This window comes from Salmo salar, chromosome 19 (assembly GCF_965601325.2).
Source record: "Salmo salar chromosome 19, fSalSal1, whole genome shotgun sequence".
NCBI lineage: Eukaryota > Metazoa > Chordata > Actinopteri > Salmoniformes > Salmonidae > Salmo > Salmo salar.
Window position 1 is genome coordinate 62,617,088 of NC_138309.1, and position 22,889 is coordinate 62,639,976.

General features: G+C 41.4%; 1 protein-coding gene across 3 annotated transcripts in view; it reads right to left on the reverse strand.

Moving 5' to 3' along the window:
* The window catches only part of LOC106579178 (myosin-binding protein C, fast-type), a 56,755-nt gene that overhangs the window by 22,614 nt on the left and 11,252 nt on the right, over positions 1-22,889 (reverse strand). The window contains exons 2-5 of one of the 3 annotated variants that reach the window (XM_082965867.1): positions 8,249-8,266; positions 7,828-7,845; positions 7,078-7,101; positions 4,732-4,758 (exon numbers count right to left, since the gene is read on the reverse strand). In XM_082965867.1, coding sequence (XP_082821993.1) covers positions 4,732-4,758; positions 7,078-7,101; positions 7,828-7,845; positions 8,249-8,266 — 87 coding nt within the window. The remainder of the gene's footprint in view (positions 1-4,731; positions 4,759-7,077; positions 7,102-7,827; positions 7,846-8,248; positions 8,267-22,889) is intronic. The other 2 variants (XM_082965868.1, XM_082965869.1) reach the window with 2 other exon arrangements.

The following is a 22,889-nucleotide window of genomic DNA, read 5'->3' on the forward strand; positions in this document are numbered from 1 at the left end:
CAAATTCTGTATGTAGGCCAATGGTACATATCTTAATTTAGTTTGAGAAAAGCTAAGGGATTGGTGTCCATTTCAATTCTTTGTAAATCCACTGCACAATGGCCAATCTACTTGAAACTTTTTAGGGTCATTACTATGATGAAACATGTTAAGTTTGGCATTAATATCTTTAACAAAATATGGAAACTATTAACAATTCACTTTTTGGACTATGCAACACCAATGTTTAAAATAATCCCCCAAAAATATTCATGGACTAAGTGAGATTCACTCAAAAATGTGGTCTTTGGACTCATTATAATAGTCCCTAAAGAGTTTGAGAAAATAACGTTGATGCGTTCATTCAAAGACGGCCACACTTTACCAGTAGATGCATATTAGCCAATATAAAAATATGCTACCAAATACTTCAAAAATCTTCTTCTCATGAACCAGGACCAAATCACAGCAAATGTGGAATGTAGGGACATAGTACATGTCTAAATTTACGTTTGATCAAAAGGCGGCTAAGTTATTGACAAATAAAATTAAAAAAAAGATTTTACATGTCCATTTAAACCACTGTAAATACACTCCACATTATGTGGTCAGAACATAGTGAAAAGTGGATATTTTATTAGGGAAAATTTTAAACAGGAAGTCCTGCCTCTTGCAGTCTGCCTATTACAGCTGTGAGAGTGTACTGAAGTATTTTGGAACGCTAATGTGGAGAGTACCGACTGAGATTTAAACAATTTACACAAACAGATTGACAAAATAAAGTCCCAGAATTCAAAGATGACTGCAATATACCAATAGGCTAACGCTAAAAATATTTACCAAATCTTAACATAAACCAATTGACCCCAGAATTGGTACATAAACTCAACACATTAAGTAATTATTTGAATAATTCCTTGTGGTATTGAGAGATAAACATGGTAATGCTTTCACTGACTACACCTAAAGGAATATACAGTAGCTCCTACATGATAGTGCTTGCTTTGTTATCGAAACTGATTTTGTGTCCTTTCTTTCATCCTGTGAACACTGTTCCTTGCTGCTCACAGCTATATTCCAAATATATACAGTATCAGTCAAAAGTTTGGACACATCTACTCATTCCAGGGTTTTTCTTTATTTTGACAATTTTTTTACGATGTAGAATAATAGTGAAGACATCAAAACTATGAAATAACACATATGGAATCATTTAGTAACCAAAAAAGTGTTCAAACAAATCAAATTATATTTTATATTTGAGATTCTTCAAAGTAGCCACCATTTGCCTTGATGACAGCTTTGCACACTATTGGCATTCTCTCAACCAGCTTCATGAGGTAGTCATCTGGAAAGCATTTCAAGTAACAGGTGTGCCTTGATAAAAGTTAATTTGTGGAATTTCTTTCCTTCTTAATGCGTTTGAGCCAATCAGTTGGGTTGTGACATAGCCCTATTTGGTAAAAGACCAAGTCCATATTATGGCAAGAACATCTCAAATAAGCAAAGAGAAACGACAGTCCATCATTACTTTAAGACATGAAGGTCAGTTTTCAAGTGCTGTCGCAAAAAAGGTCCGTCTTCAAGTGCAGTCGTAAAAACCACCACCCGCTATGATGAAACTGGCTCTCATGAGGACCACCACAGGAAAGGAAGACCCAGAGTTACCTCTGCTGCAGAGGATAAGTTCATTAGAGTTACCAGCCTCAGAAATTGCAGCCCAAGTAAATGCTTCACAGAGTTCAAGTAATAGACACATTTAGAATTCAAGGCACACTTAACCAGCATGGCTACCACAGCATTCTGCAACGATACGCCATCCCATCTGGTTTGCGCTTAGTGGGACTATCATTTGTTTTTCAACAGGACAATGGCCCAACACACCTCCAGGCTGTGTAAGGGCTATTTGACCAAAGAGGAGAGTGATGGAGTGCTGCATCAGATGACCTGGCCTCCACAATCACCCGACCTCAACCCAATTGAGATGGTTTGGGATGAGTTGGACCGCAGAGTGAAGGAAAAGCAGCCAACAAGTGCTCAGTATATGTGGGAACTTCATTCCCGGAAAAGCATTCCCGGTGAAGCCGGTTGAGAGAATGCCAAGAGTGTGCATAGCTATCATCAAGGCAAAGGGTGGCTACTTTGAAGAATCAAAAATATAACATACTTTTTTGGTTACTACATGATTCCATGTGTGTTCTTTCATAGTTTTGATGTCTTCACTATTATTCTACAATGTAGAAAATAGAAAAAAAGAAAGAAAAACCCTTGAATGAGTACATGTAGGTGTGTCCAAACTTTTGTCTGGTACTGTATTTCCAAATAAATATTTCCAATACATAAACTGTATAAGGTAAGTATTTCCACAAATCTAATTATACAATATTAAAAAAGCTTTTTCCTCTCATAATGAACATTGGTCATAGTTCCTTGGGAAAGAGAAGAAAATGATGACATTTTCATTCTCCCTTTCCTGGAAATACAAAGTACTGTGTTTACTTTTCACTTTCAACTATAGTAATCAGACAATTTCATTATAAACAATAATTGTGCTGCAATCATGCACCATCAAAGACAATGATATGGTGTTGCCATGTCCAAGACCAAACAAAACCATTATAGAATATATTAAAATAACGCCAATATACTCCACATACATACACACATACATTGTACGGCATTACTCAGGCAATCAACACGTACAGGCCCATACATGTTGTGCATGGTACAAAATTCCACATAATGTACATCCAAACATTCATATATTACACAAAATATACAAGTACATCATTGTTTCTTCTGCTATCCCCATTAAAGGAATGTACTTTATATATTTACATATGCATATATTTATTTCCTTATTTGCAGTCTCTCCTTGTCCATAGACTGCTTTTAAAGTAAGGAAACAAATATATAAACATGTAATTTTGATTAACTAAAGGGATAGTTCAGCAAAATTACATATTTGGCACTTTCGTGCCTAAGTACAACCCTTAGCTGTGGTATATTCACAATGTACCACACCCCCTCGGGCCTTGCTTAAATAGACCAGACTAGGGTCAAATACATGAGTCAAATACATAGGTCAAATACTTGACAGCATTTGAGGTGGGCTATTATAGTTCGAAGTTTTTCAGCTTTTTCATTAGTTCAATTGTACTGGGCAAGCTAAATCAAGCGCTGAACAGTGTTTGACCGACAGTTGAAGTCGGAAGCTTACATACACTTAGGTTGGAGTCAATGAAACTCATTTTTCAACCACTCCACACATTTCTTGTTAACAAACTATAGTTTTGGCAAGTTGTTTAGGACATCTACTTTGTGCATGATACAAGTAATTCTTCCAACAATTGTTTACAGACAGATTATTTAACTTATAATTCATTGTATCACAATTCCAGTGGGTCAGAAGTTTACATATGCTAAGTTGACTGTGCCTTTAAACAGCTTGGAAAATTACAGAAAAAGATGTCATGGCTTTAGAAGCTTCTGATAGGCTAATTGACATAATTTGAGTGAATTGGAGGTGTACCTGTGGATGTATTTCAAGGCCTACCTTCAAACTCAGTGCCTCTTTGCTTGACATCATGGGATAATCAAAAGAAATCAGCCAAGACTTCATAAAACATTGTAGACCTCCAGAAGTCTGGTTCATCCTTGGGAGCAATTTCCAAACACCTGAAGGTACCACGTTCATCTGTACAAACAATAGTATGCAAGTATAAACACCATGGGACCATGCAGCCATCATACCGCTCAGGAAGGAGACGTGTTCTGTCTCCTAGAGATGAACGTACTTTGGTGCAAAAAGTGCAAATCAATCCCAGAACAAAGGCAAGGGACCTTGTGAAGATGCTGGAGGAAACAGGTACAAAAGTATCTATATCCACAGTAAAACGAGTCCTATATCGACATAACCTGAAAGGCCGCTCAGCAAGGGAGAAGCCACTGCTCCAAAACCGCCATAAAAAAGCCAGACTACTGTTTGCAACTGCACATGGGGACAAGGAGGCTTCAGGAGGGACTGGTGCACTTCACAAAAGAGATGGCATCATGAGGAGGTAATATTATGTGGATATATTAAAGCAACATCTCATGACATCAGTCAGGAAGTTAAAGCTTGGTCGCAAATGAAACTTCCACATGGACAATGACCCCAAGCATACTTCCAAAGTTGTGGCAAAATGGCTTAAGGACTACAAAGTCAAGGTATTGGAGTGACCATCACAAAGCCCTGACCTCAATCCTATAGAAAATGTGTGGGCAGAACTGACAAACCTGATTCACTTACACCAGCTCTGTCAGGAGGAATGGGCCAAAATTCACCAACTTATTGTGGGAAGCTTGTGGAAGGCTACCCGAAACGTTTGACCCAAGTTTAACAATTTAAAGGCAATGCTACCAAATACTAATTGAGTGTTTGTAAACTTCTGACCCACTGGGAATGTGATGAAAGAAATAAAAGCTGAAATAAATAATTCTCTCTACTATTATTCTGACATTCACATTCTTAAAATAAAGTGGTGATCCTAACTGACCTAAGACAGGGAATTTTTACTAGGATTAAATGTCAGGAGTTGTGAAAAACTGAGTTTAAATGTATTTGGCTAAGGTGTATGTAAACTTCCGACTTCAACTGTATATGTATTTGACCCAGGTCTGCTGTTGACAGTTGACACAGAGGTTGTGTTCTGTCATACAATACTAAGGCATCCTCTGATAGTTTATACAGTCCAACGAAACTTATCTTACCCTCCTCTCCTTCAGGCAGTGGCTCATCTGAGAAAAAGGAAGCATTTTAACTGGGAAACTATAAAATAGACGCATTCCTGTGAATTGGACATACGATTCTGATGCACGCAGAACCAACTCATCTGCAAACACTGGACTTCCTTGAGGGACTGAAACAGGGCTATCGCACCACCAAAATTAGAGAATGACGTAGTTCCACACATGCCAGAGTCTGAGGAATTATTTAAAAAATACAGATATTTAATCTAATAATTTTAAATATCAAATGTTAACACACTGAGGAACATTTATACTGCACAGTGCAGTACATGCATACAAACACATACAGTACATTGTGTCCATAACATACACATACCGCATACTTACACACATAGTTCTCTTACTCCCGTCTGCTGATTTCCCATCAGATAAAATAGTTATTTTTACTTTGCAAGATATCATATTATGAGTATTATACGTTTACCATGACCTGAACACAGCCTGTATGCAGGCACATACGTAGGCACCTACATACATATCTTGTACAGTATACTAATACAAGTGCCCCCAAGACATGCTAATATCTCACCACTACCAATAACAGGCGAGGTTAGCATGCCTTGGGGGTAGGATCTTTGACCCTCTGTAACTTTCGCACTCATCATTATTCATGATTGATTCCGGATTATCCATAATCATGGTGGCATCCACATGAATGTAAAAGTGTTTAGAACACAGGAGGCTGGTGGCACCTTAATTGGGGAGGACAGGCTCGTGGTAATGACTGGAGTGAAATTAGTGGAATGGTGTCAAATACATCAAACACATGCTTTCCATGTGTTTGATGCCATTCCATTTGCTCCATTCCAGCCATTATTATGAGCCGTCCTCCCCTCAGCAGCCTCTTGTGGTTTAGAAGCATATTCTATTCTTATTTACAGTAAAAATTACTCCAAAATGACACAATACATGATTTACTATTAATTTCTATTGGGCACAAATTCATCTGAAACACAAACAAAAATAAATGCAAACATATCCAACAAGTTTGTAGAGTCATAATACAGTAGGAATATGGGACCAAATACTAACATTTTGACTACTTTATTTATAAGAATCTTTAGGGGTGTCAATCATTTTGATCCCTACCAATTTGAGAAAAGAGTATTATTTGTTTAACAAAATATCTTTTTCTGAGAAATTGTATAAAATATTATTTCCCCATTTGTTTGAGCATACAATATAGCTCAGTACTTAAATTATTTATTTTATACAGTGGGCTCATCTTTATCAATGGAGTCAATTTCAGACCAGACTGTACATACATACAGACATGCATGCATATGTACGGGTAACTGCCAGAATAAAGGAAACACCAACATAAATTATCTTAATAGGGCGTTGGGCCCACGAGATACCAGAACAGCTTAAATGCACCTTGGCGCCTTTGCATTCTACAAGTCTCTCTATTGGAGGGATGCGACACCGTTCGAGAAATTCCATCCATTGGTGTTTTGTTGATGCTGGTGGAAAATGCTCTCAGACGCAGCTACAGAATCTCCCAGACGTGTTCAATTGGGTTGAGATCTGGTGTTTGACTTAATTAACTCAGGATCAACTCCTGTGTGGAAGCACCTGCTTTAAATATACTTTGTATACCTAAGAAATACAGCAGTCAAACCAACCTGGCACACATGCCACTCACGGATAGTATGTGCAGACAAACACACATCAAACGTGTATATACATAGACACAATTATCAAATCAGGTTGTAATGCAACATAAACAAACCAACACACAGCTGACGGAGTAAATGCATTTCCACATCTTCTTTACTAAGCAAATTAATTGATGTACTTTAGACACTTTGCCTACTTCTGTACAGGTTAGTTAAATTCTAATGCATTAAGATCAAATAAGTAGAAAAATTCAAAAACAAGACGAAAAAAGACAAATCACATAATGATACAGATCCAAAAAAACCACACAAAAAACGAAACAAAGGAAGACCACAAGAGTGCAGATGATACATAATCAAACGGGACTACATCAGACATCAAAGTGCATATGACAGCATATTTTACAGTACAGTACACTGCATCAAGTACACTGCAGTACAGTAAGTATTTTATCATCATTTAGCCAAATTCTGTTAATGTCTGATGTGTTTTAGCAAGTAATAACAACATTTATGTTTGTCCGTAATAATTCTATTTTATGCGTTAATAAATGTTTCTCTTTGATTTTGCTCATTCAGTTGACCGGTCACTCTGTATCTGAAGTTTGTTTCTTTGAGGTTATACTGCACGTACAACCAAACCTATCAACACTGAACACTCAATACAATAAAACATAGTGTCCCTTACCATCTTCTGCAGTATTTTCTTCGGCTGAGGAAAAATGATCATTATTTACAGAGGGACTACAGCATGGATATTAGACGTGTTACACAGACTAACAACTGAACTGGGAAGTTTATTTATTTTCGTATTTCCTTAATAAATGTATTGCGCCTGGATTATTTAGATTTTAGCCACTTTTTTAAATGCATTGCTGGATTTTGGGACTGAACTGAATTGAATATTCACTTTATTTGGAGGACAAAGACATTTAGCCGGGTGGAACCAGCCTGATCGCTGGGTTCAGCATTCTTTTTCACTGCAGGTATCAGTCTGGCATTCCTCCATATTGAAACTGTTTGAGCTTATGTCTAATAATGGGAATTATTCAAAACTAACTTGTCAGCGATTGGATCACCTTCAACTAATCAGAGGAATGTAGCAATCTGGTTGGTTCCACCAGGCTAAAATACATTTTTGCTAGACTAAAACAGAAACGTAATCTTTGCACTTTCATTTGTGATTCTATATATTTGAGTTGATTTGGGGGATATTTTGGTTTGATTATGTATGCCAGCTGATTTAATTGGGGCTACATATTGATTCATGTTCAATTAGCGGCATTGGGTTTAGTGACAACCGATCGTTTTAGAATCACATTTTCAGTGTTACACTAAGTGTTCAAAAGTGTTGCATTATAAACAATTGTATGAAGACCATAGAAAGGTGGCTTTATTGACACTGAACTGGGGTCTATACTAGAAATGATCACCTTACCTTCTGCTGGTGCTTCTCCTGAGAAGACAAACAAAAAAAATGGTTAGATAAGAAGTGGACAGTATATAACCAGTCATCAGTACTGGTCAAAACCATGACAATATGCTCATATCTTTATATGGGTGTTGCAATTGCATGAAAGTAAGACAATGGGTAAAATGATATTACATTATCATGGTACAGATGTTTTAGTTACATGTTTTAGTTACATCTGTCCACTCTGCCATTCAGCCCCTTCATATGCACAATAATAACAGATGGAGACATGGCTTTGTTTTACAGTAGTTCCCGTAACCTACCCTCCTGTAACTTACCCTCTGACATGACCAGTTGACAAGAAGACATGGAAAAATGTGAGTCATTATCATGTCTAACTATGCCACTGTAATGCACTCAAAGGTCACCACCACAGGTTACTCACCCTCGCCCTCCGGCTTCACTAAAAAAACAGAAACACACAGTACACGCACATCAGAAGAGTTGATAAGACTGTAGGGAAAACATTGTTGATCCTCAGTTGATTTCCTAAATAAGTATTCGCATGACCTGATTTGAAATGGAAAACATAAATTGGCAGTGTTACAATGACGTATGCGCGACTACAATCATGAAACCATTACAATTAAAGCAATGCTTACCACTTCAATTTAGAAAAATGGCATTTCAATAAAAAAGCTTTGTTTCTATGCTCAAAGGTACACACCATTTTCTGACAATACTTAGGTATTTTGAGATGTCTAATTTAGGGACTTATGGTGATAAGACTAAGCTTTATTCAATATTTGCCTTTCCCTCGCAGCTTTTGCTGTTTGTTTGCAACAGATGGTCCAGCTATGTTAAATGTAGTGTTTCATTTTACTATGTGGCTCACTTCTTTGGAGTGTAACTCTAGAGTGGAAGAGACCAGACTTTTATATCCACTTTAAAATCGTCACCAGTAGAATTTGTAGGAGACTGTGAAACACGGCCTGCATTACCCCCCAATTTGATACCTGACCCCAAATTTCACTGTGACCTTAGGGTCATTGGATCACCGACAGTAGATATTTCTGGAAAGGGACATTGCTATCTGGCCTGCCAGTATGACTCCTCTTTCTGGTCCGTCCGGGTTTTTGTCCAGCCAGCCTTTTGCCTATCAGGGGTATTGGACAGGGGACCGACTTTGGATTGGCTGAGGCAGAAAGCTGGTAAAAGAACCCTCTAATCTGAAATAGACGCATCAGGCATATCATATAGCTGGATCCCAATGATTTCTCAGGCCTGACTACATTACTGTGGCGGCTGGAAAAGGGACAGTGTATTATGTCCTTGCTGAAGTCATGTCAGTTCTCCCTGAGTTGCCCATCATTGTCTTAAATAGTTAAAGCTGACCTCTGCTGCAGTCCTCAGCCAGGCTGTCTCTTTCTACCCTAAAGCTCCTGCTAAAGTACATTTTTCAAAGACATTTTCGGATTCAATCCAGGAAGACCTTTGATCGATCTAAAATATATACGTTGACCATCCTTATGTTCTTCTTCACAGCAATTTAGATTACACTTTGTTTCACTGTCTGCTTTTTACCTGGTGTCTTTGTCTAATAATGACATTTTACATGGATTACAACTTTTGTTACCAACTTTTGTTTCTTTCGGTTTCATAATGCACTGTTTGATACCAGGTATTGTGTTGACTTCCGTGTGTTTAGGTAAGTATCAGATAGAACTAATGGTTATCACATAACACCTTTCAGTACATTCCTCACATTTTCGTTTTTTACATCTGCTTCAAAAATCTATGTAAAAATACATCCTGCAATACGAAGTAATTGGATAATACAGACAGCAGGGTATTATCTGGCTACCATCGTGGTGTGAATGCCCCTGATACCCTGTTAGAGGAGTAGGTGTAAATCTGTAAAACACGCTTCAGTATGCCAGAAGAGTCCAGTGCATTAGGGAAATGGAGGCTCCTCCAGTCCTAGTGCCATGGCACAGCTGGGGCACTAACACCAACTCACATTGTATCCATACTTGAGATTATGATTTAGTATGTGGTGTTCCTGATGTAAAAGAGATACTGAGACTTCATAACACCTACTTTTCCCAATGAAGAAAAAAAAACGAAACTCATCTGATAGGTTGGAGTTACTGAGGGCATGACTTGGTTCAACATATAACGGCCTCTGCTGATCCCTGAGTTACGGGTGTAGAGCTATCGTGATGACCGTATTACTGCCACACCAGCAGTCAGGAGCTAGCCATGTGTGTTTTCTGCGTGACCAAAACAGGATGACGTTCTATTTTTAGCTGATATGGGAATGAATACACAAGCAGCATATCAAACTGGCATAATGTTTTTTACACTCAATATTTGCAGGGCATATTTTCTTTATTATAAATCTGATTATTTCACATGGTGATGTGGTTAACTTAAAAGGCTAGCTAGCTTGCTATGTTTTTATCCAGGCTAAAGCAAGCTAGCCAGGCTGCCAACTAACGTTAGCTACTACTAACAAGGGAAGGTAAAATGAACAGACAAAAAAAAACGTTGCTATTTTCCCTTTGTGAATGGGAGTGGGACCGGTGAGGATATCATGTTACCAAAATGTGTAAATCCCACTCCACCCACGCACGTAGAACAACGGAGTGTAGATTGTAACCTTAAGATGTTGGGAGGCTCTGAGCACCAGAGCAGGCACGGAGTGAAAGAGACATCAACCACTGTTAACTCGTACTAGTAGACTACGCACGAGGATAGTTTAGCAGTGCAGACGTGGTTTTGTCGTCCTCTCGCATCCTTTTTGTATTTTTTGTCTTTTATTGTATATATTTCAATTTATTTTCAATCTCTTTTCCATTTTTTAATTAAATATACCTTCCGGTAACCCGCCTCACCCAATGTGATACGGATCAGCTTTTTTTTATTCCTTATAGCCAGAACCTCCATCAGAAGCTAGCCATCAGAAGCTAACCAGCTAATTAGCTACTAGCTATTTAGTCATTGTCAGCCACTGCTAGCGGCCTTTACCCTTTGCACAGACACCAGACGTTTTTTTTTTTGTTGCCTGGATAATACTTGCCAGCCTGCCAGCATCGGACTGTTTTCTCCATTACAACGCCGGATTCCTGCCAAAAGCCCTGGACCTTTACTCCTGATCATCACAGCTAGCTAGCTGCCACCGAGTGACCCAGTCCCGAAGCTATCCCTGAGCCAGGCCCACCTCCCGGCCTACACAGTGATCACCTCCTGGATCCTACCCCAACACGGATTGAATCCTCTACTCCACCGGATCCTTGCCCGTAAGCTCCGGTCCTTTACATCGGATCATCGCTGCTACCGAGTGGCTATAGTGGCTAATTCCCCTGCCCCAAAGCTAGCACCAGTTAGCCGTGAGCCAGGCGCATCTCCCGGCTAGAAAACTAAATTACTACAACTACAATACCTCTTTCGCCATCTGTCCCGGACCCTTTGCCAACACGGCTCCCCGCCATACCACCATGACTGGTCAGCTATCCGCTGTGCCCTCAACCGGCCTTTGCCGGACGTCGGAGCAGAAGCTACTACTAACCCCGGCCTGCTAACTTTAATCGCCGTGTCTCCTGCGTGCTAGCGCAACTACCCCGCGGCTTCCCTGCTCCATCTATTGCTGTTCACTGGACCCTATGATCACTTGGCTACATAGCTGATGCCTGCTGAACTGTTCATTAATGGGGAGGCAGGTAGCCTAGTGGTTAGAGCGTTGGACTAGTAACCAGAAGGTTGCAAGATCGAATCCCTGAGCTGACAAGGTAAAAATATGTAATTCTGCCCCTGAACAAGGCAGTTAACCCACTGTTCCTAGGCCGTCATTGAAAATAAGAATGTCTTCTTAACTGACTTGCCTAGTTAAATAAAGGTAAAAAAATCACGGTACTACATTTTGTTTATTTTTGTTTATCGAACTCAGGCCCTGTGTGTAGCTAATCGACCCTCTCTGCCCATTCATCGCCATTTTACCTTTTGTTGTTGTCTTAGCTGATTAGCTGTTGTTGTCTGAGCTAGCTCTCCCAATCAACACCTGTGATTGCTTTATGCCTCGCTTTATGTCTCTCTCAAATGTCAATATGCCTTGTATACTGTTGTTTAGGATAGTTATCATTGTTTTAGTATACTGTGGAGCCCCTAGTCCCACTCAACATGCTTCAGACACCTCCTTTGTCCCACCTCCCACACATGCGGTGACTTCACCCAGCATCACTAGCGCGTCCGGAGATGCAACCTCTCTTATCATCGCTCAGTGCCTGGGCTTACCTCCACTGTACCCACACCCCACCATACCCCTGTCTGTACATTATGCCCTAAACCTATTCTACCACGCCCAGAAATCCGCTCCTTTTATTCTCTGTCCCCAACGCACTAGACGACCAGTTTTGATAGCCTTTAGCCGTACCCTCATCCTACTCCTCCTCTGTTCCTCGGGTGATGTGGAGGTTAACCCAGGCCCTGTGTGTCCCCAGACACTCTCATTTGTTGACTTCTGTAACCAAAAAATTATTGGGTTCATGCATGTTAATATCAGAAGCCTCCTCCCCAAGTTTGTTTTACTCACTGCTTTAGCACACTCTGCCAACCCTGATGTCCTTGCCGTGTCTGAATCATGGCTTAGGAAGGCCACAAAAAAATCAGAGATTTCCATACGCAACTGCAACATTTCTGTCAAGATAGAACTGCCAAAGGGGGAGGAGTTGCAATCTACTCCAGAGATAGCCTGCAAAGTTCTGTCATACTTTCCAGGTCTATGCCCAAACAGTTCGAGCTTCTAATTTTAAAAAGGAATCTCTCCAGAAATAAGACTCTCACTGTTGCCGCCTGTTATAGACCCCACCCCCCTCAGCTCCCAGCTGTGCCCTGGACACCATATGTGAATTGATTGCCCCCCATCTATCTTCAGAATTCGTTCTGTTAGGTGACCTAAACTGGGATATGCTTAACACCCCGGCAGTCCTGCAATCTAAGCTAGATGCCCTCAATCTCACACAAATTGTCAAGGAACCCACCAGGTACAACCCTAAATCCGTAAACATGGGCACCCTCATAGATATTATCCTGACCAACTTGCCCTCCAAATACACTTCTGCTGTTTTCAATCAGGATCTCAGCGATCACTGCCTCATTGCCTGCATCCGCTATGGGTCTGAGGTCAAACGACCACCCCTCATCACTGTCAAACGCTCCCTAAAACACTTCTGCGAGCAGGCCTTTCTAATCGACCTGGCCCGGGTATCCTAGAAGGATATTGACCTCATCCCGTCAGTCAAGGATGCCTGGTCGTTCTTTAAAAGTAATTTCCTCACTTTAAAGTAATTTCCTCACTGTAAAAGTAATTTCCTACTTCTCAGACAGAGTTCAGTGTGTCAAATTGGAGGGCCTGTTGTCCGGACCTCTGGCAGTCTCTATGGGGGTACCACAGGGTTAAATTTTCGGGCCGACTCTTTTCTCTGTACACATCAACAATGTCGCTCTTGCTGCGGGTGATTCCCTGATCCACCTCTATGCAGACGACACCATTCTGTATACATCTGGCCCTTCCTTGGACACTGTGTTAACTAACCTCCAAACGAGCTTCAATGCCATACAACACTCCTTCCGTGGTCTCCAACTGCTCTTAAACGATAGTAAAACCAAATGCATGCTTTTCAACCGTTCGCTGCCCACACCCGCCTGCCTGACTAGCGTCACTACTCTGCACGGTTCTAACTTAGAATATGTGGACAACTACAAATACCTAGGTTTCTGGCTAGACTGTAAACTCTCCTTCCAGACTCATATTAAACATCTCCAATCCAAAATTAAATCTAGAATTGGCTTCCTATTTCGCAACAAAGACTCCTTCACTCATGCCGCCAAACATACCCTCGTAAAACTGACTATCCTACCAATCCTCGACTTCGGCGATGTCATTTACAGAATAGCTTCCAATACTCTACTCAGCAAACTGGATGCAGTCTATCACAGGGCCATCCCTTTTGTTACCAAAGCCCCTTATACCACGCACCACTGCGACCTGTATGCTCTAGTCGGCTGGCCCTCGCTACATATTCATCGCCAGACCCACTGGCTCCAGGTCATCTATAAGTTGATGCTAGGTAAAGCTCCGCCTTATCTCAGCTCACTGGTCACGATAACAACACCCACCCGTAGCACGCGCTCTAGCAGGTATATTTCACTGGCCATCCCCAAAGGCAACACATCCTTTGGCCGCCTTTCCTTCCAGTTCTCTGCTGCCAATGACTGGAACGAATTGCAAAAATCGCTGAAGCTGGAGACTTATATTTCCCTCACTAACTTTAAACATCAGCTATCTGAGCAGCTAACCGATCGCTGCAGCTGTACATAGCCCATCTCAAATAGCCCACCCAATCTACCTACCTCATCCCCATATTGTTTTTATTTACTTTTCTGCTCTTTTGCACACCAGTATTTCTACGTGCACATCATCATCTGCTCATCTATCACTCCAGTGATAATTTGCTAAATTGTAACTACTTCGCTACTATGGCCTATTTATTGCCTTACCTCCTCACGCCATTTGCACACACTGTATATAGACTTTCTTCTTTTTCTATTGTTATTGACTGTATGCTTGTTTACTCCTTGTGTAACTCTGTGTTGTTGTTTGTGTCGCACTGCTTTGCTTTATCTTGGTCAGGTCGGAGTTGTAAATGAGAACTTGTTCTCAACTAGCTTACCTGGTTAATAAAGGGGAAATAAAAACAAAATAAAAAACTTCTTGCTAGTTATTTATCATCCAATCCGATTATAGTACCTGTCTTAACTGCATCAAACTGAGAGAAGATAGCCTGCAAATAACTTCATTTGGATTATAAATAGCACCCTACCTGTTGGCTTTTGGTCGTTGTAGCCTTTCCTTCTCATTTCTCTTTTAATTCTGTCATTTTAATTACATCTTCAATTGATTAGATATCTCCTAACCTGCTTGCCACACAAGCAGAGCAGCAATGCATTTGCATGACAGTTACTGGCTGACAAAATTTCATGACCCCCCACAGCCCTACTAACGTCTCAAATGAACTACCGGAGTGAACTGTGACAGGACTGTTGACCCAGTGAGCATTAATTCACTGATTAACAACCTGTCTTTGGTTGTCCATATGAACTTCAGCTATAGAGTAGCACCCTGTTTGACACTTCTGGCTCCACAGTGATTATTAGCCACTGATTGGTCAGATGGTTTCTGTCACATCCTGACCAGCAGAGGGAGCAATTGGATTAGTTTTGGTCAGGATGTGGCAGGGTTTTTGTGTGTGTGTGAATGGTTGTGTTGGTGATTAGGACTCCCAATTGAAGGCAGGTGTGTTGAGTTGCCTTTGATTGGGAGTCCTATATAGGAGTGTGTGTTTTTCTTTGGGGTTGTGGGTAATTGTTTCTGTTCAGTGTGTTATGCTGTCAGTACTGTTGAGCTGTCGGTATTTTCTTGTTTTGTAGTGTTCCAGTGATCTTTTTTTGAATTAAATGATGCTGAACACTAACTCTGCTGCGTTTTGGTCCACTTCTTCTCTCCATGACGACAGTTGTGACAGAATTACCCACCAAACCAGGACTAAGCAGCAGAGGAAAGAGGAGGAAGGATGGACGTGGGCAGAGATAAGGAGGAGCGTTTCCAGGGCTATGGAAGAGTTTAGTAAACCCGGGAGGCAGCCCCAATAATTTTTTAAGGGGGGGCACAAAGTCTATTTGGCGGGGCGAGATTGGAGCCCCAGGCCAGCTCCCCGTACCCTTGTAGGGCAGACTGGACAGGTCCCGTGCTTTGGGGTTGGGGCTGTGGTGAGGCCTGGGATTTTCAGGCCGGTAGGCACAGTACCAGCGCCCCGCATGTGCCAGGGCGAAGTAGGCATCGAGCCTGAAGGGGTGATGCCAACCCTGCGCTCAAGACCGCCGGTGCGCCTCTACGGTCCGGTGTTTCCCGCTGTGCGCACTAGCGTGGAGGTGTGTGTCTCCAGGCTGGCACGTCCAGTACCAGCCCCACGCATCAGGCGTCTAGTGCGTCAGCCCAGTCTCGCCAGTCAAGAGTCACCAGAGCTGCCCGCCAGTCAAGAGTCGCCAGAGCTGCCCGTTAGTCAGGAGCTGCCAGAGTGGCCTGAATGCCCGGGTCTGCCAGAGTGGCCTGACTGCCCGGGTCTGCCAGAGTGGCCTGACTGCCCGGGTCTGCCAGAGTGGCCCGACTGCCCGGGTCTGCCAGAGTGGCCCGACTGCCCGGCCCAGCCCGAGTGGCCCGCCTGTCCTCCGGCCCAGCCCGAGTGGCCCGCCTGTCCTCCGGCCCAGCCCGAGTGGCCCGCCTGTCCTCCGGCCCAGCCCGAGTGGCCCGCCTGTCCTCCGGCCCAGCCCGAGTGGCCCGCCTGTCCTCCGGCCCAGCCCGAGTGGCCCGCCTGTCCTCCGGCCCAGCCCGAGTGGCCCGCCAGTCCTCCGGCCCAGCCCGAGTGGCCCACCTGCCAGGGTCAGCCCGAGTGGCCCGGCAGCCCGGCGCAGCTATCAGCGCCGCCGAAGTGGGCGACGCCGAAGGTGGAGCGAGGTCCACGTCCTGCACCTGAGCCACCTCCAGGATAGGTGGGTTGGGGAGGGAGGGTGTAGCACAGTGCCGTCGTTGACGGCAGCCACCCTCCCTTCCCTCCCTTATTGTTTAGGGGTTATTGTTTATTAGTTTTGTTGGGGTATTGGGGATTTTTTGTTGTGTTTTCTTTTTGTAAGGTGCATTACGGGGTCTGCACCTTGAGGGGGGGGGGGGGTACTGTCACATCCTGACCAGCAGAGGGAGCAATTGGATTAGTTTTGGTCAGGATGTGGCAGGGTTTTTGTGTGTGTGAATGGTTGTGTTGCTGATTAGGACTCCCAATTGAAGGCAGGTGTGTTGAGTTGCCTTTGATTGGGAGTCCAATATAGGAGTGTGTGTTTTTCTTTGGGGTTGTGGGTAATTGTTTCTGTTCAGTGTGTTATGCTGTCAGTACTGTTGAGCTGTCGGTATTTTCTTGTTTTGTAGTGTTCCAGTGATCTTTTTTTGAATTAAATGATGCTGAACACTAACTTTGCTGCATTTTGGTCCACTTCTTCTCTCCATGACGACAGTTGTGACAGTTTCATTTCAGAGAGACAAATAATCATGTTTTTTTGCTAAATGCTATATACTGTAGACACCTCACTTTCAGAGAAATAACTAGTACTGCTAGGTTTTACACAGTCAAATGAAATAAATAACAACATTTGTAATAAAGAACTGTACAAATAATACATTTGTGACATCAATATTTAAAGTGGAACTGACAGCATTTTAGCAGCATGAAACATTATTCAAATCGGTTCATATACACCCCCAGGAAGAATATGACACTTATTAAAACATTTTCTGACAAGCAAGCGCTTAAAATGGTCTTTTTCACGTTTTCAGAAATTCTTAGAATGTTTGGGAATTATATATTCTAAGGCATTTGTGACAATTCTACAGCAATATAGAGTGGGAAAGCGGCCGTGCGTTTAGACAATAGACACTGCAGTAAATAAAACCTAATAAAAACATCTGTCTTTTCCAGGACCGGAGTCTACGCAGACCGGTGCGCCATAGCCAATCAGATTTACAGTAGGCCTTTATAAAAACAAGCTATTTGCCACACAGGCCTGCCATCATTCACTTTGAACTGGACTGTGTGTTTAAAGGCAGTTGCAACAGCATTACTTTACATCATTAGAACGCATTCGCCAAAAGCCACAAAATTCAACTGAATGGATTTCTGCAAATATGTTAATACCACAGGAGTCCTTTTAGATTTGGGAACTTTACAGTCCCATTGATCAAACAACAATGAAAAGGTAAGCCTTCTCTCCCTCAGTTATGCACATCAACAACAACAAGATCAACAACTAATGCTAGCCAGAGCAAGATGAGCTAAAATCTAACGAAGGAACATTAAATAAACCCTCGCAAACTTTTTCGCTAGCTGGCCATCAAAATTGCTCTGATAAACGATGGGGAATTGTAGCCTACTCGTCCTTCTGCAGCTTGCCTGCCAAAAACCCTGAATTAAAATAATGATTGTGCCATTATACAATACATAGCCAACCACATATTACACATAGCAGAAAAACATTGAAAAAATACTGATTCAAGATATCTTTGGTACATAATTGGTCTAGCCTAAATCAAAAAGTGGCAGATTTAGCCTACATTTATAGTGGATTTGTTTTAGATTTCGAATAGCCTAGTAATAGGGTATTTTTTTAAATGTCATAATTAATAGACTGACACATTACCTTATACCTTATATCTCACCACCATGAGTTTCCATCTACTCCCCTCTCTCCTTCATTGCTTTCAACTCAATTCAAATCAATTCAAATGGGCTTTATTGGCATGGGAAACATATGGTAACATTGCCAAAGCAAGTGAAATAGATAATAAACAAAAGTGAAATAAACAATAACAATATTACAGTAAACATTAAACTCACAAGTTTAGGCACATTTCAAATGTCATATTATGGCTATGTCCAGTGTCATAATGATGTACAAAAGTAAATATGGGTTGTATTTACAATGGTGTTTGTTCTTCACTGGTTGCCCTTTCAGAGAGATGTCAACATTTTCATGAAATATGTTTCTATTGATGTTCCCAAACAGATTTAACTTGGTTTCCCAAATTAAGCACTGGGTAGCAGCAGGAACACAGTTGGACAGCCCATGGCATTCAGAGTTTGAGTGGTATATCACCTGTGGTGCAGCGAAATTACCAGAACCGGAGTAGCCTACCCAACATGAGTGAAAAATGTACATGCGGAAAAGTGGCTTCCATTCACTATTCCAGTGTATATGGATGACATGTATTTTTAGTCTTGCCCCTGTTCTTGCCCATTTGATGACAGGCCATTCTAAATCAAAACGAATTTAACATATTAGTAAAGACAAGATTAAATTGAGAATAGTCTGATGGGTGAAAATATGATCACTTGGTGAGAGAACCACCTGTGTAGCCTGAGGCAAGGAACAGAGCCAGTGTTTCATTTGAGCAGAACAGGTTCCGGCACTTCTCCGTTTTGGACTGTTTTGTTGGATCCGGTACCTCTCGTGACATGAAAAATCTTTTTAATTTGAGTTGCCTCTTTGTTAGTTATCCTGCCCCCACAAAAAAACATAATGTGGAAAAGTAGATTTTCAGCCCTGGCCTAATATTCTAAGAGTTGATTTGGGTTGGGCCGGCCCGGGTTTATGATTTGCGCAACATTGTAACCTATGTTTGAGACCAACGCGTGGCCGTGGCTTTGTGAGAATTGCGGCAGTATCTCTCACATTACTAGAATGAGATTAACTTTCTATGTTCTTTCTCCCTGTCTGCTCTGATAGACATGAGCCTGCAGTTCTCATCTCTCCAGCGTTGACCATCATTTATTTCCTTAGAGAACCATAGCCGTGCAAAGGGTTCTGAAGGAACTGTGGCACCCCTGATGAATTGAAATACATTTACCAAAGTTATAGACTTACTGCTGTCTGTTCAGAAATAAATTAAATCATTCAGAATAGCCTACTACACCATGAAAAGGCCTATAATTAAGCCACAGAGGATCAATAGCTTCTTTTAAAAAATAGCCTCACTGTGGATTGTAGCTCAATAACAAGGCATAGCCTACAATCGGGAACACACAGCAAATATGTCAGTGAAATAACAGCATGCAGACCAAACAGGCCTTTCGCAATATTTCAAATACAATCGATTGCTCACCTGCCTGTATTATGTGAGTAACGTTAGTCCTAGTGACCGTGTGGACACTAAGCTACATACATCTATGGCTATCTATCGATCCGTTTCTCGTGAAATAATCCTATGCGAAAGTTTGCCGGCTAGAGTATGTATGTTTGAGGCAGCACATAACTCATTGTCTCACTGTACCTTAAACTTTCATTTGATCTCATTTAGTTTCTTAATCAAAGACAATCGCTGTTGAAAGCGCAGCATTTTGATTTATTTATTTTGACTAAGGCTTTGATTTTGCTGTTCCACTTATGGCAATCTATAGCCCACATGATAGTTTGGCCACCTGTAGGCTATTTTGGATACTGTTACTTGCAAGTTAGACACCGATCCTGTCTACCGATATTTGTGTATATGTAAATGCATTTTTCATTGGGGCTCTCCTTGATGTATAACGTTTTTTTTATTGTATTTTTAAATGTTATTGATGGACATTCTGAACTACCGTGGTTTACGTTGGCCTTAATTGGTGATGTTGCTCACTGATGGTCCTCAGTCACATTCACTTTATCTGGGACTCCACTATGACATTGGAGTCTAAAACTATCACTCTTCTCTTCCAATTTCACTCTTGTTAAATTGTTGCACTAGCTGAAGAGTTTAGACCCATGGTTCGTTTGCTTAATTGTATATATCCAAAATGCTAGTTGTCCGTTTGTATACTGTTATTTAATTGTTTCCACCTAAGGACATTTGTAAAAATTTACCAAGACAGGGGCTGACCCTTTTCATAGCCTACTGGTTAATTTCGAATGTTTCTCATTATCTCAGCCATGTGGCAACACCTAGTGGACTTCATATTATGGCCATTGAACATTATGTTGGCATTATCCAAAGATTCTTGTGCTCTGTTTCTGTTTCTCTAAAGGTTTTTTATTTATTATTCAGATGTTTTTTTTCATGCTGCTCCTCTCTCAATCTCTCTTTTCCTTTTTCTCCATTTGACATTTTGGGGCTTCCAGTCAGACTGGTGACATGGAACTCTTACACATACGGAAGTTCACAACTTTTTAAATAACTTGGATATTCCATCTATTGATATGGACATGAGTAAAGTTCTGGATAACCCTCTGCATCTAGATGAGATAACAAAGGGTCTAAAGTTAATGCAAAGTGGCAAGGCCCTGATGGCTTCCCCATTGATTTTTATACAAAATTCTCAGATCAACTATACCCCATACTATTAGATATGTTCACTGACTCGTTATCACATGGCTCTCTCCCCCTGACGCTAACTCAAGCCTCACTTATACCCAAGAAAGATAAAGATCCGGCAGAATGTAGTGGATATCAGCCCAGTTCACTTTTGAATGCTAATGTTAAACTATTAGCTAAGGTTCTAGCATGCCTGTTGGAACCCTGCCTTCAGTGTGTCATATCTGATGATCATCAAAGGGCGACAACTGTTTTCCAATGTACGCCGTCTTTTGAGCATTAAACTCGCTCCTTCTGTCTCTCCAGACCACAAAATTGTTGTTTCTCTTGATGCGGAGAAGGCTTTCGACCGGATGGAGTGGGATTATTTAAGATTTGGTTTTGGGTCCAATTTTATCTCATGGATACATCTCCTCTATTCTTCTCCTACGGCTAGCGTACACCAACTCTCAACATTCAAAATACTTTTCCCTCTCCAGAGGGACCTGTCAAGGTTGGCCAATGTCCCCGCACCTTTTTGCAGATATGATAGAACCGCTTTACTTGGCCTTCAAATGATCATCATCATTCACTAGAATCCACTGAGCTGGTGAAGAACACAAAGTGTCACTATATGCAGATGATCTACTATTATATATCACTAACCCTGAGAACTCTGTCGATAACATACTGCATATTTTAAACACATTTGGATCATTCTCAGGTTACAAATGGAAAATTCAGAAAAGTTAATGTTTTCCGATCAACCCCGCTGCCACGCAAATTCCGCCTGGAGCCCTGCCTTTCCGTCTGTCGCCCTATGGATTTTCCTATTTAGGCGTGAATATAACACATTCTCTGGCTACCCTCCATAAAACTAACTTTGCAAGTCTAGTTACACGAGTTAAAGCAGACTTACAATGCTGGGATAGTCTGCCTTTCACCTTAGCTGGCAGAATCCAATCTGTTAAAATGAAAATTTTACCTAGGTTTCTATACGTTTTTCAATGTCTTTCGATCTTTCTGCCAAAATCATTGTTTACCAAGTCGGATAGGCTCATCAGTAATTTTATCTGGGCAGGATAATCACCTAGGATACGTAGAGCAATATTTAAAAGAAGGAGACAAGATGGAGGATTGGCACTTCCAAATGTACTTTTTTACTATTGGGCAGCCAATATTCAAAAGATTATGGTCTGGTGTAATGCTTCAAGTACCAACTGGTGCTCATTAGAAGCACACTCCTGCCAATCATCCTCCCTTTCTGCTCCTACTTGTGCTCCTTGTGTCCTTCAAAGTATACTGGAAACCCCATTGTGCTCTCTACTTTGAAGATCTGGAGACAATTTCGTCAACATTGTAGACTTTCTGCCCCATCTCTTCTAAGCCCTATCTGAAACAACCACCTATTTTTACCCTCCAAACTCGACCAGGCTTTTGTTTTGTGGCGAGAGAGAGGTTTGGTATGTTTCAAAGATTTATTTTTAGATGGGAAGTTTGCCCATTTTAATGATCTCGTAGCTAAATGTAATCTGTCTCATTCTAATATTTTCCGTTATTTTCAAGCCTGCAACTTTGTTCGCTTTCATTTTCCCACCTTTCCTCAACTACCTCCCAAGACATTGCTAGTAGATATTTCTAGATTATATGACATTATGCTTTCCTCTGAACCCTCTCCAATAAACAAAATCAAGACAAACGGGTAGTGAACTTGAACATACAGATGACTGATGGGAGGAGGGCCTTCGTAGTGTTAACTCCACATCCTCATGTGCTCGATTGAGTTGAATTCAGTTCAAGGTCTTGCACAGAAATCACTACACCAAAGAAAAGCGTACAAAATTCCTCCCTGACACAAATTACATGTGATAGATGTTCAATCACTTCGGCACACCACGTCCATTATGTTTATTCATGTTCTAAGCTTTCTGAGTATTGACCTTCGTATTTTTATACTCTCTCTAAAATTCTAGATATCGACCTGCAGCCTTGTCCTTTGATAGCTATTGGAGTTCTGTCATTGTTGCCTAGTCTCACTAAAAGTAAAGCAAATGCTGTAGTGTTTGCTTCCCTCATAGCCCGCCGGCAGATCTTGCTTAATTGGAAATTCTCCAAACCTCCCACTGTATCAGCCTGGTTGAAAGATCTCATGTCTTTT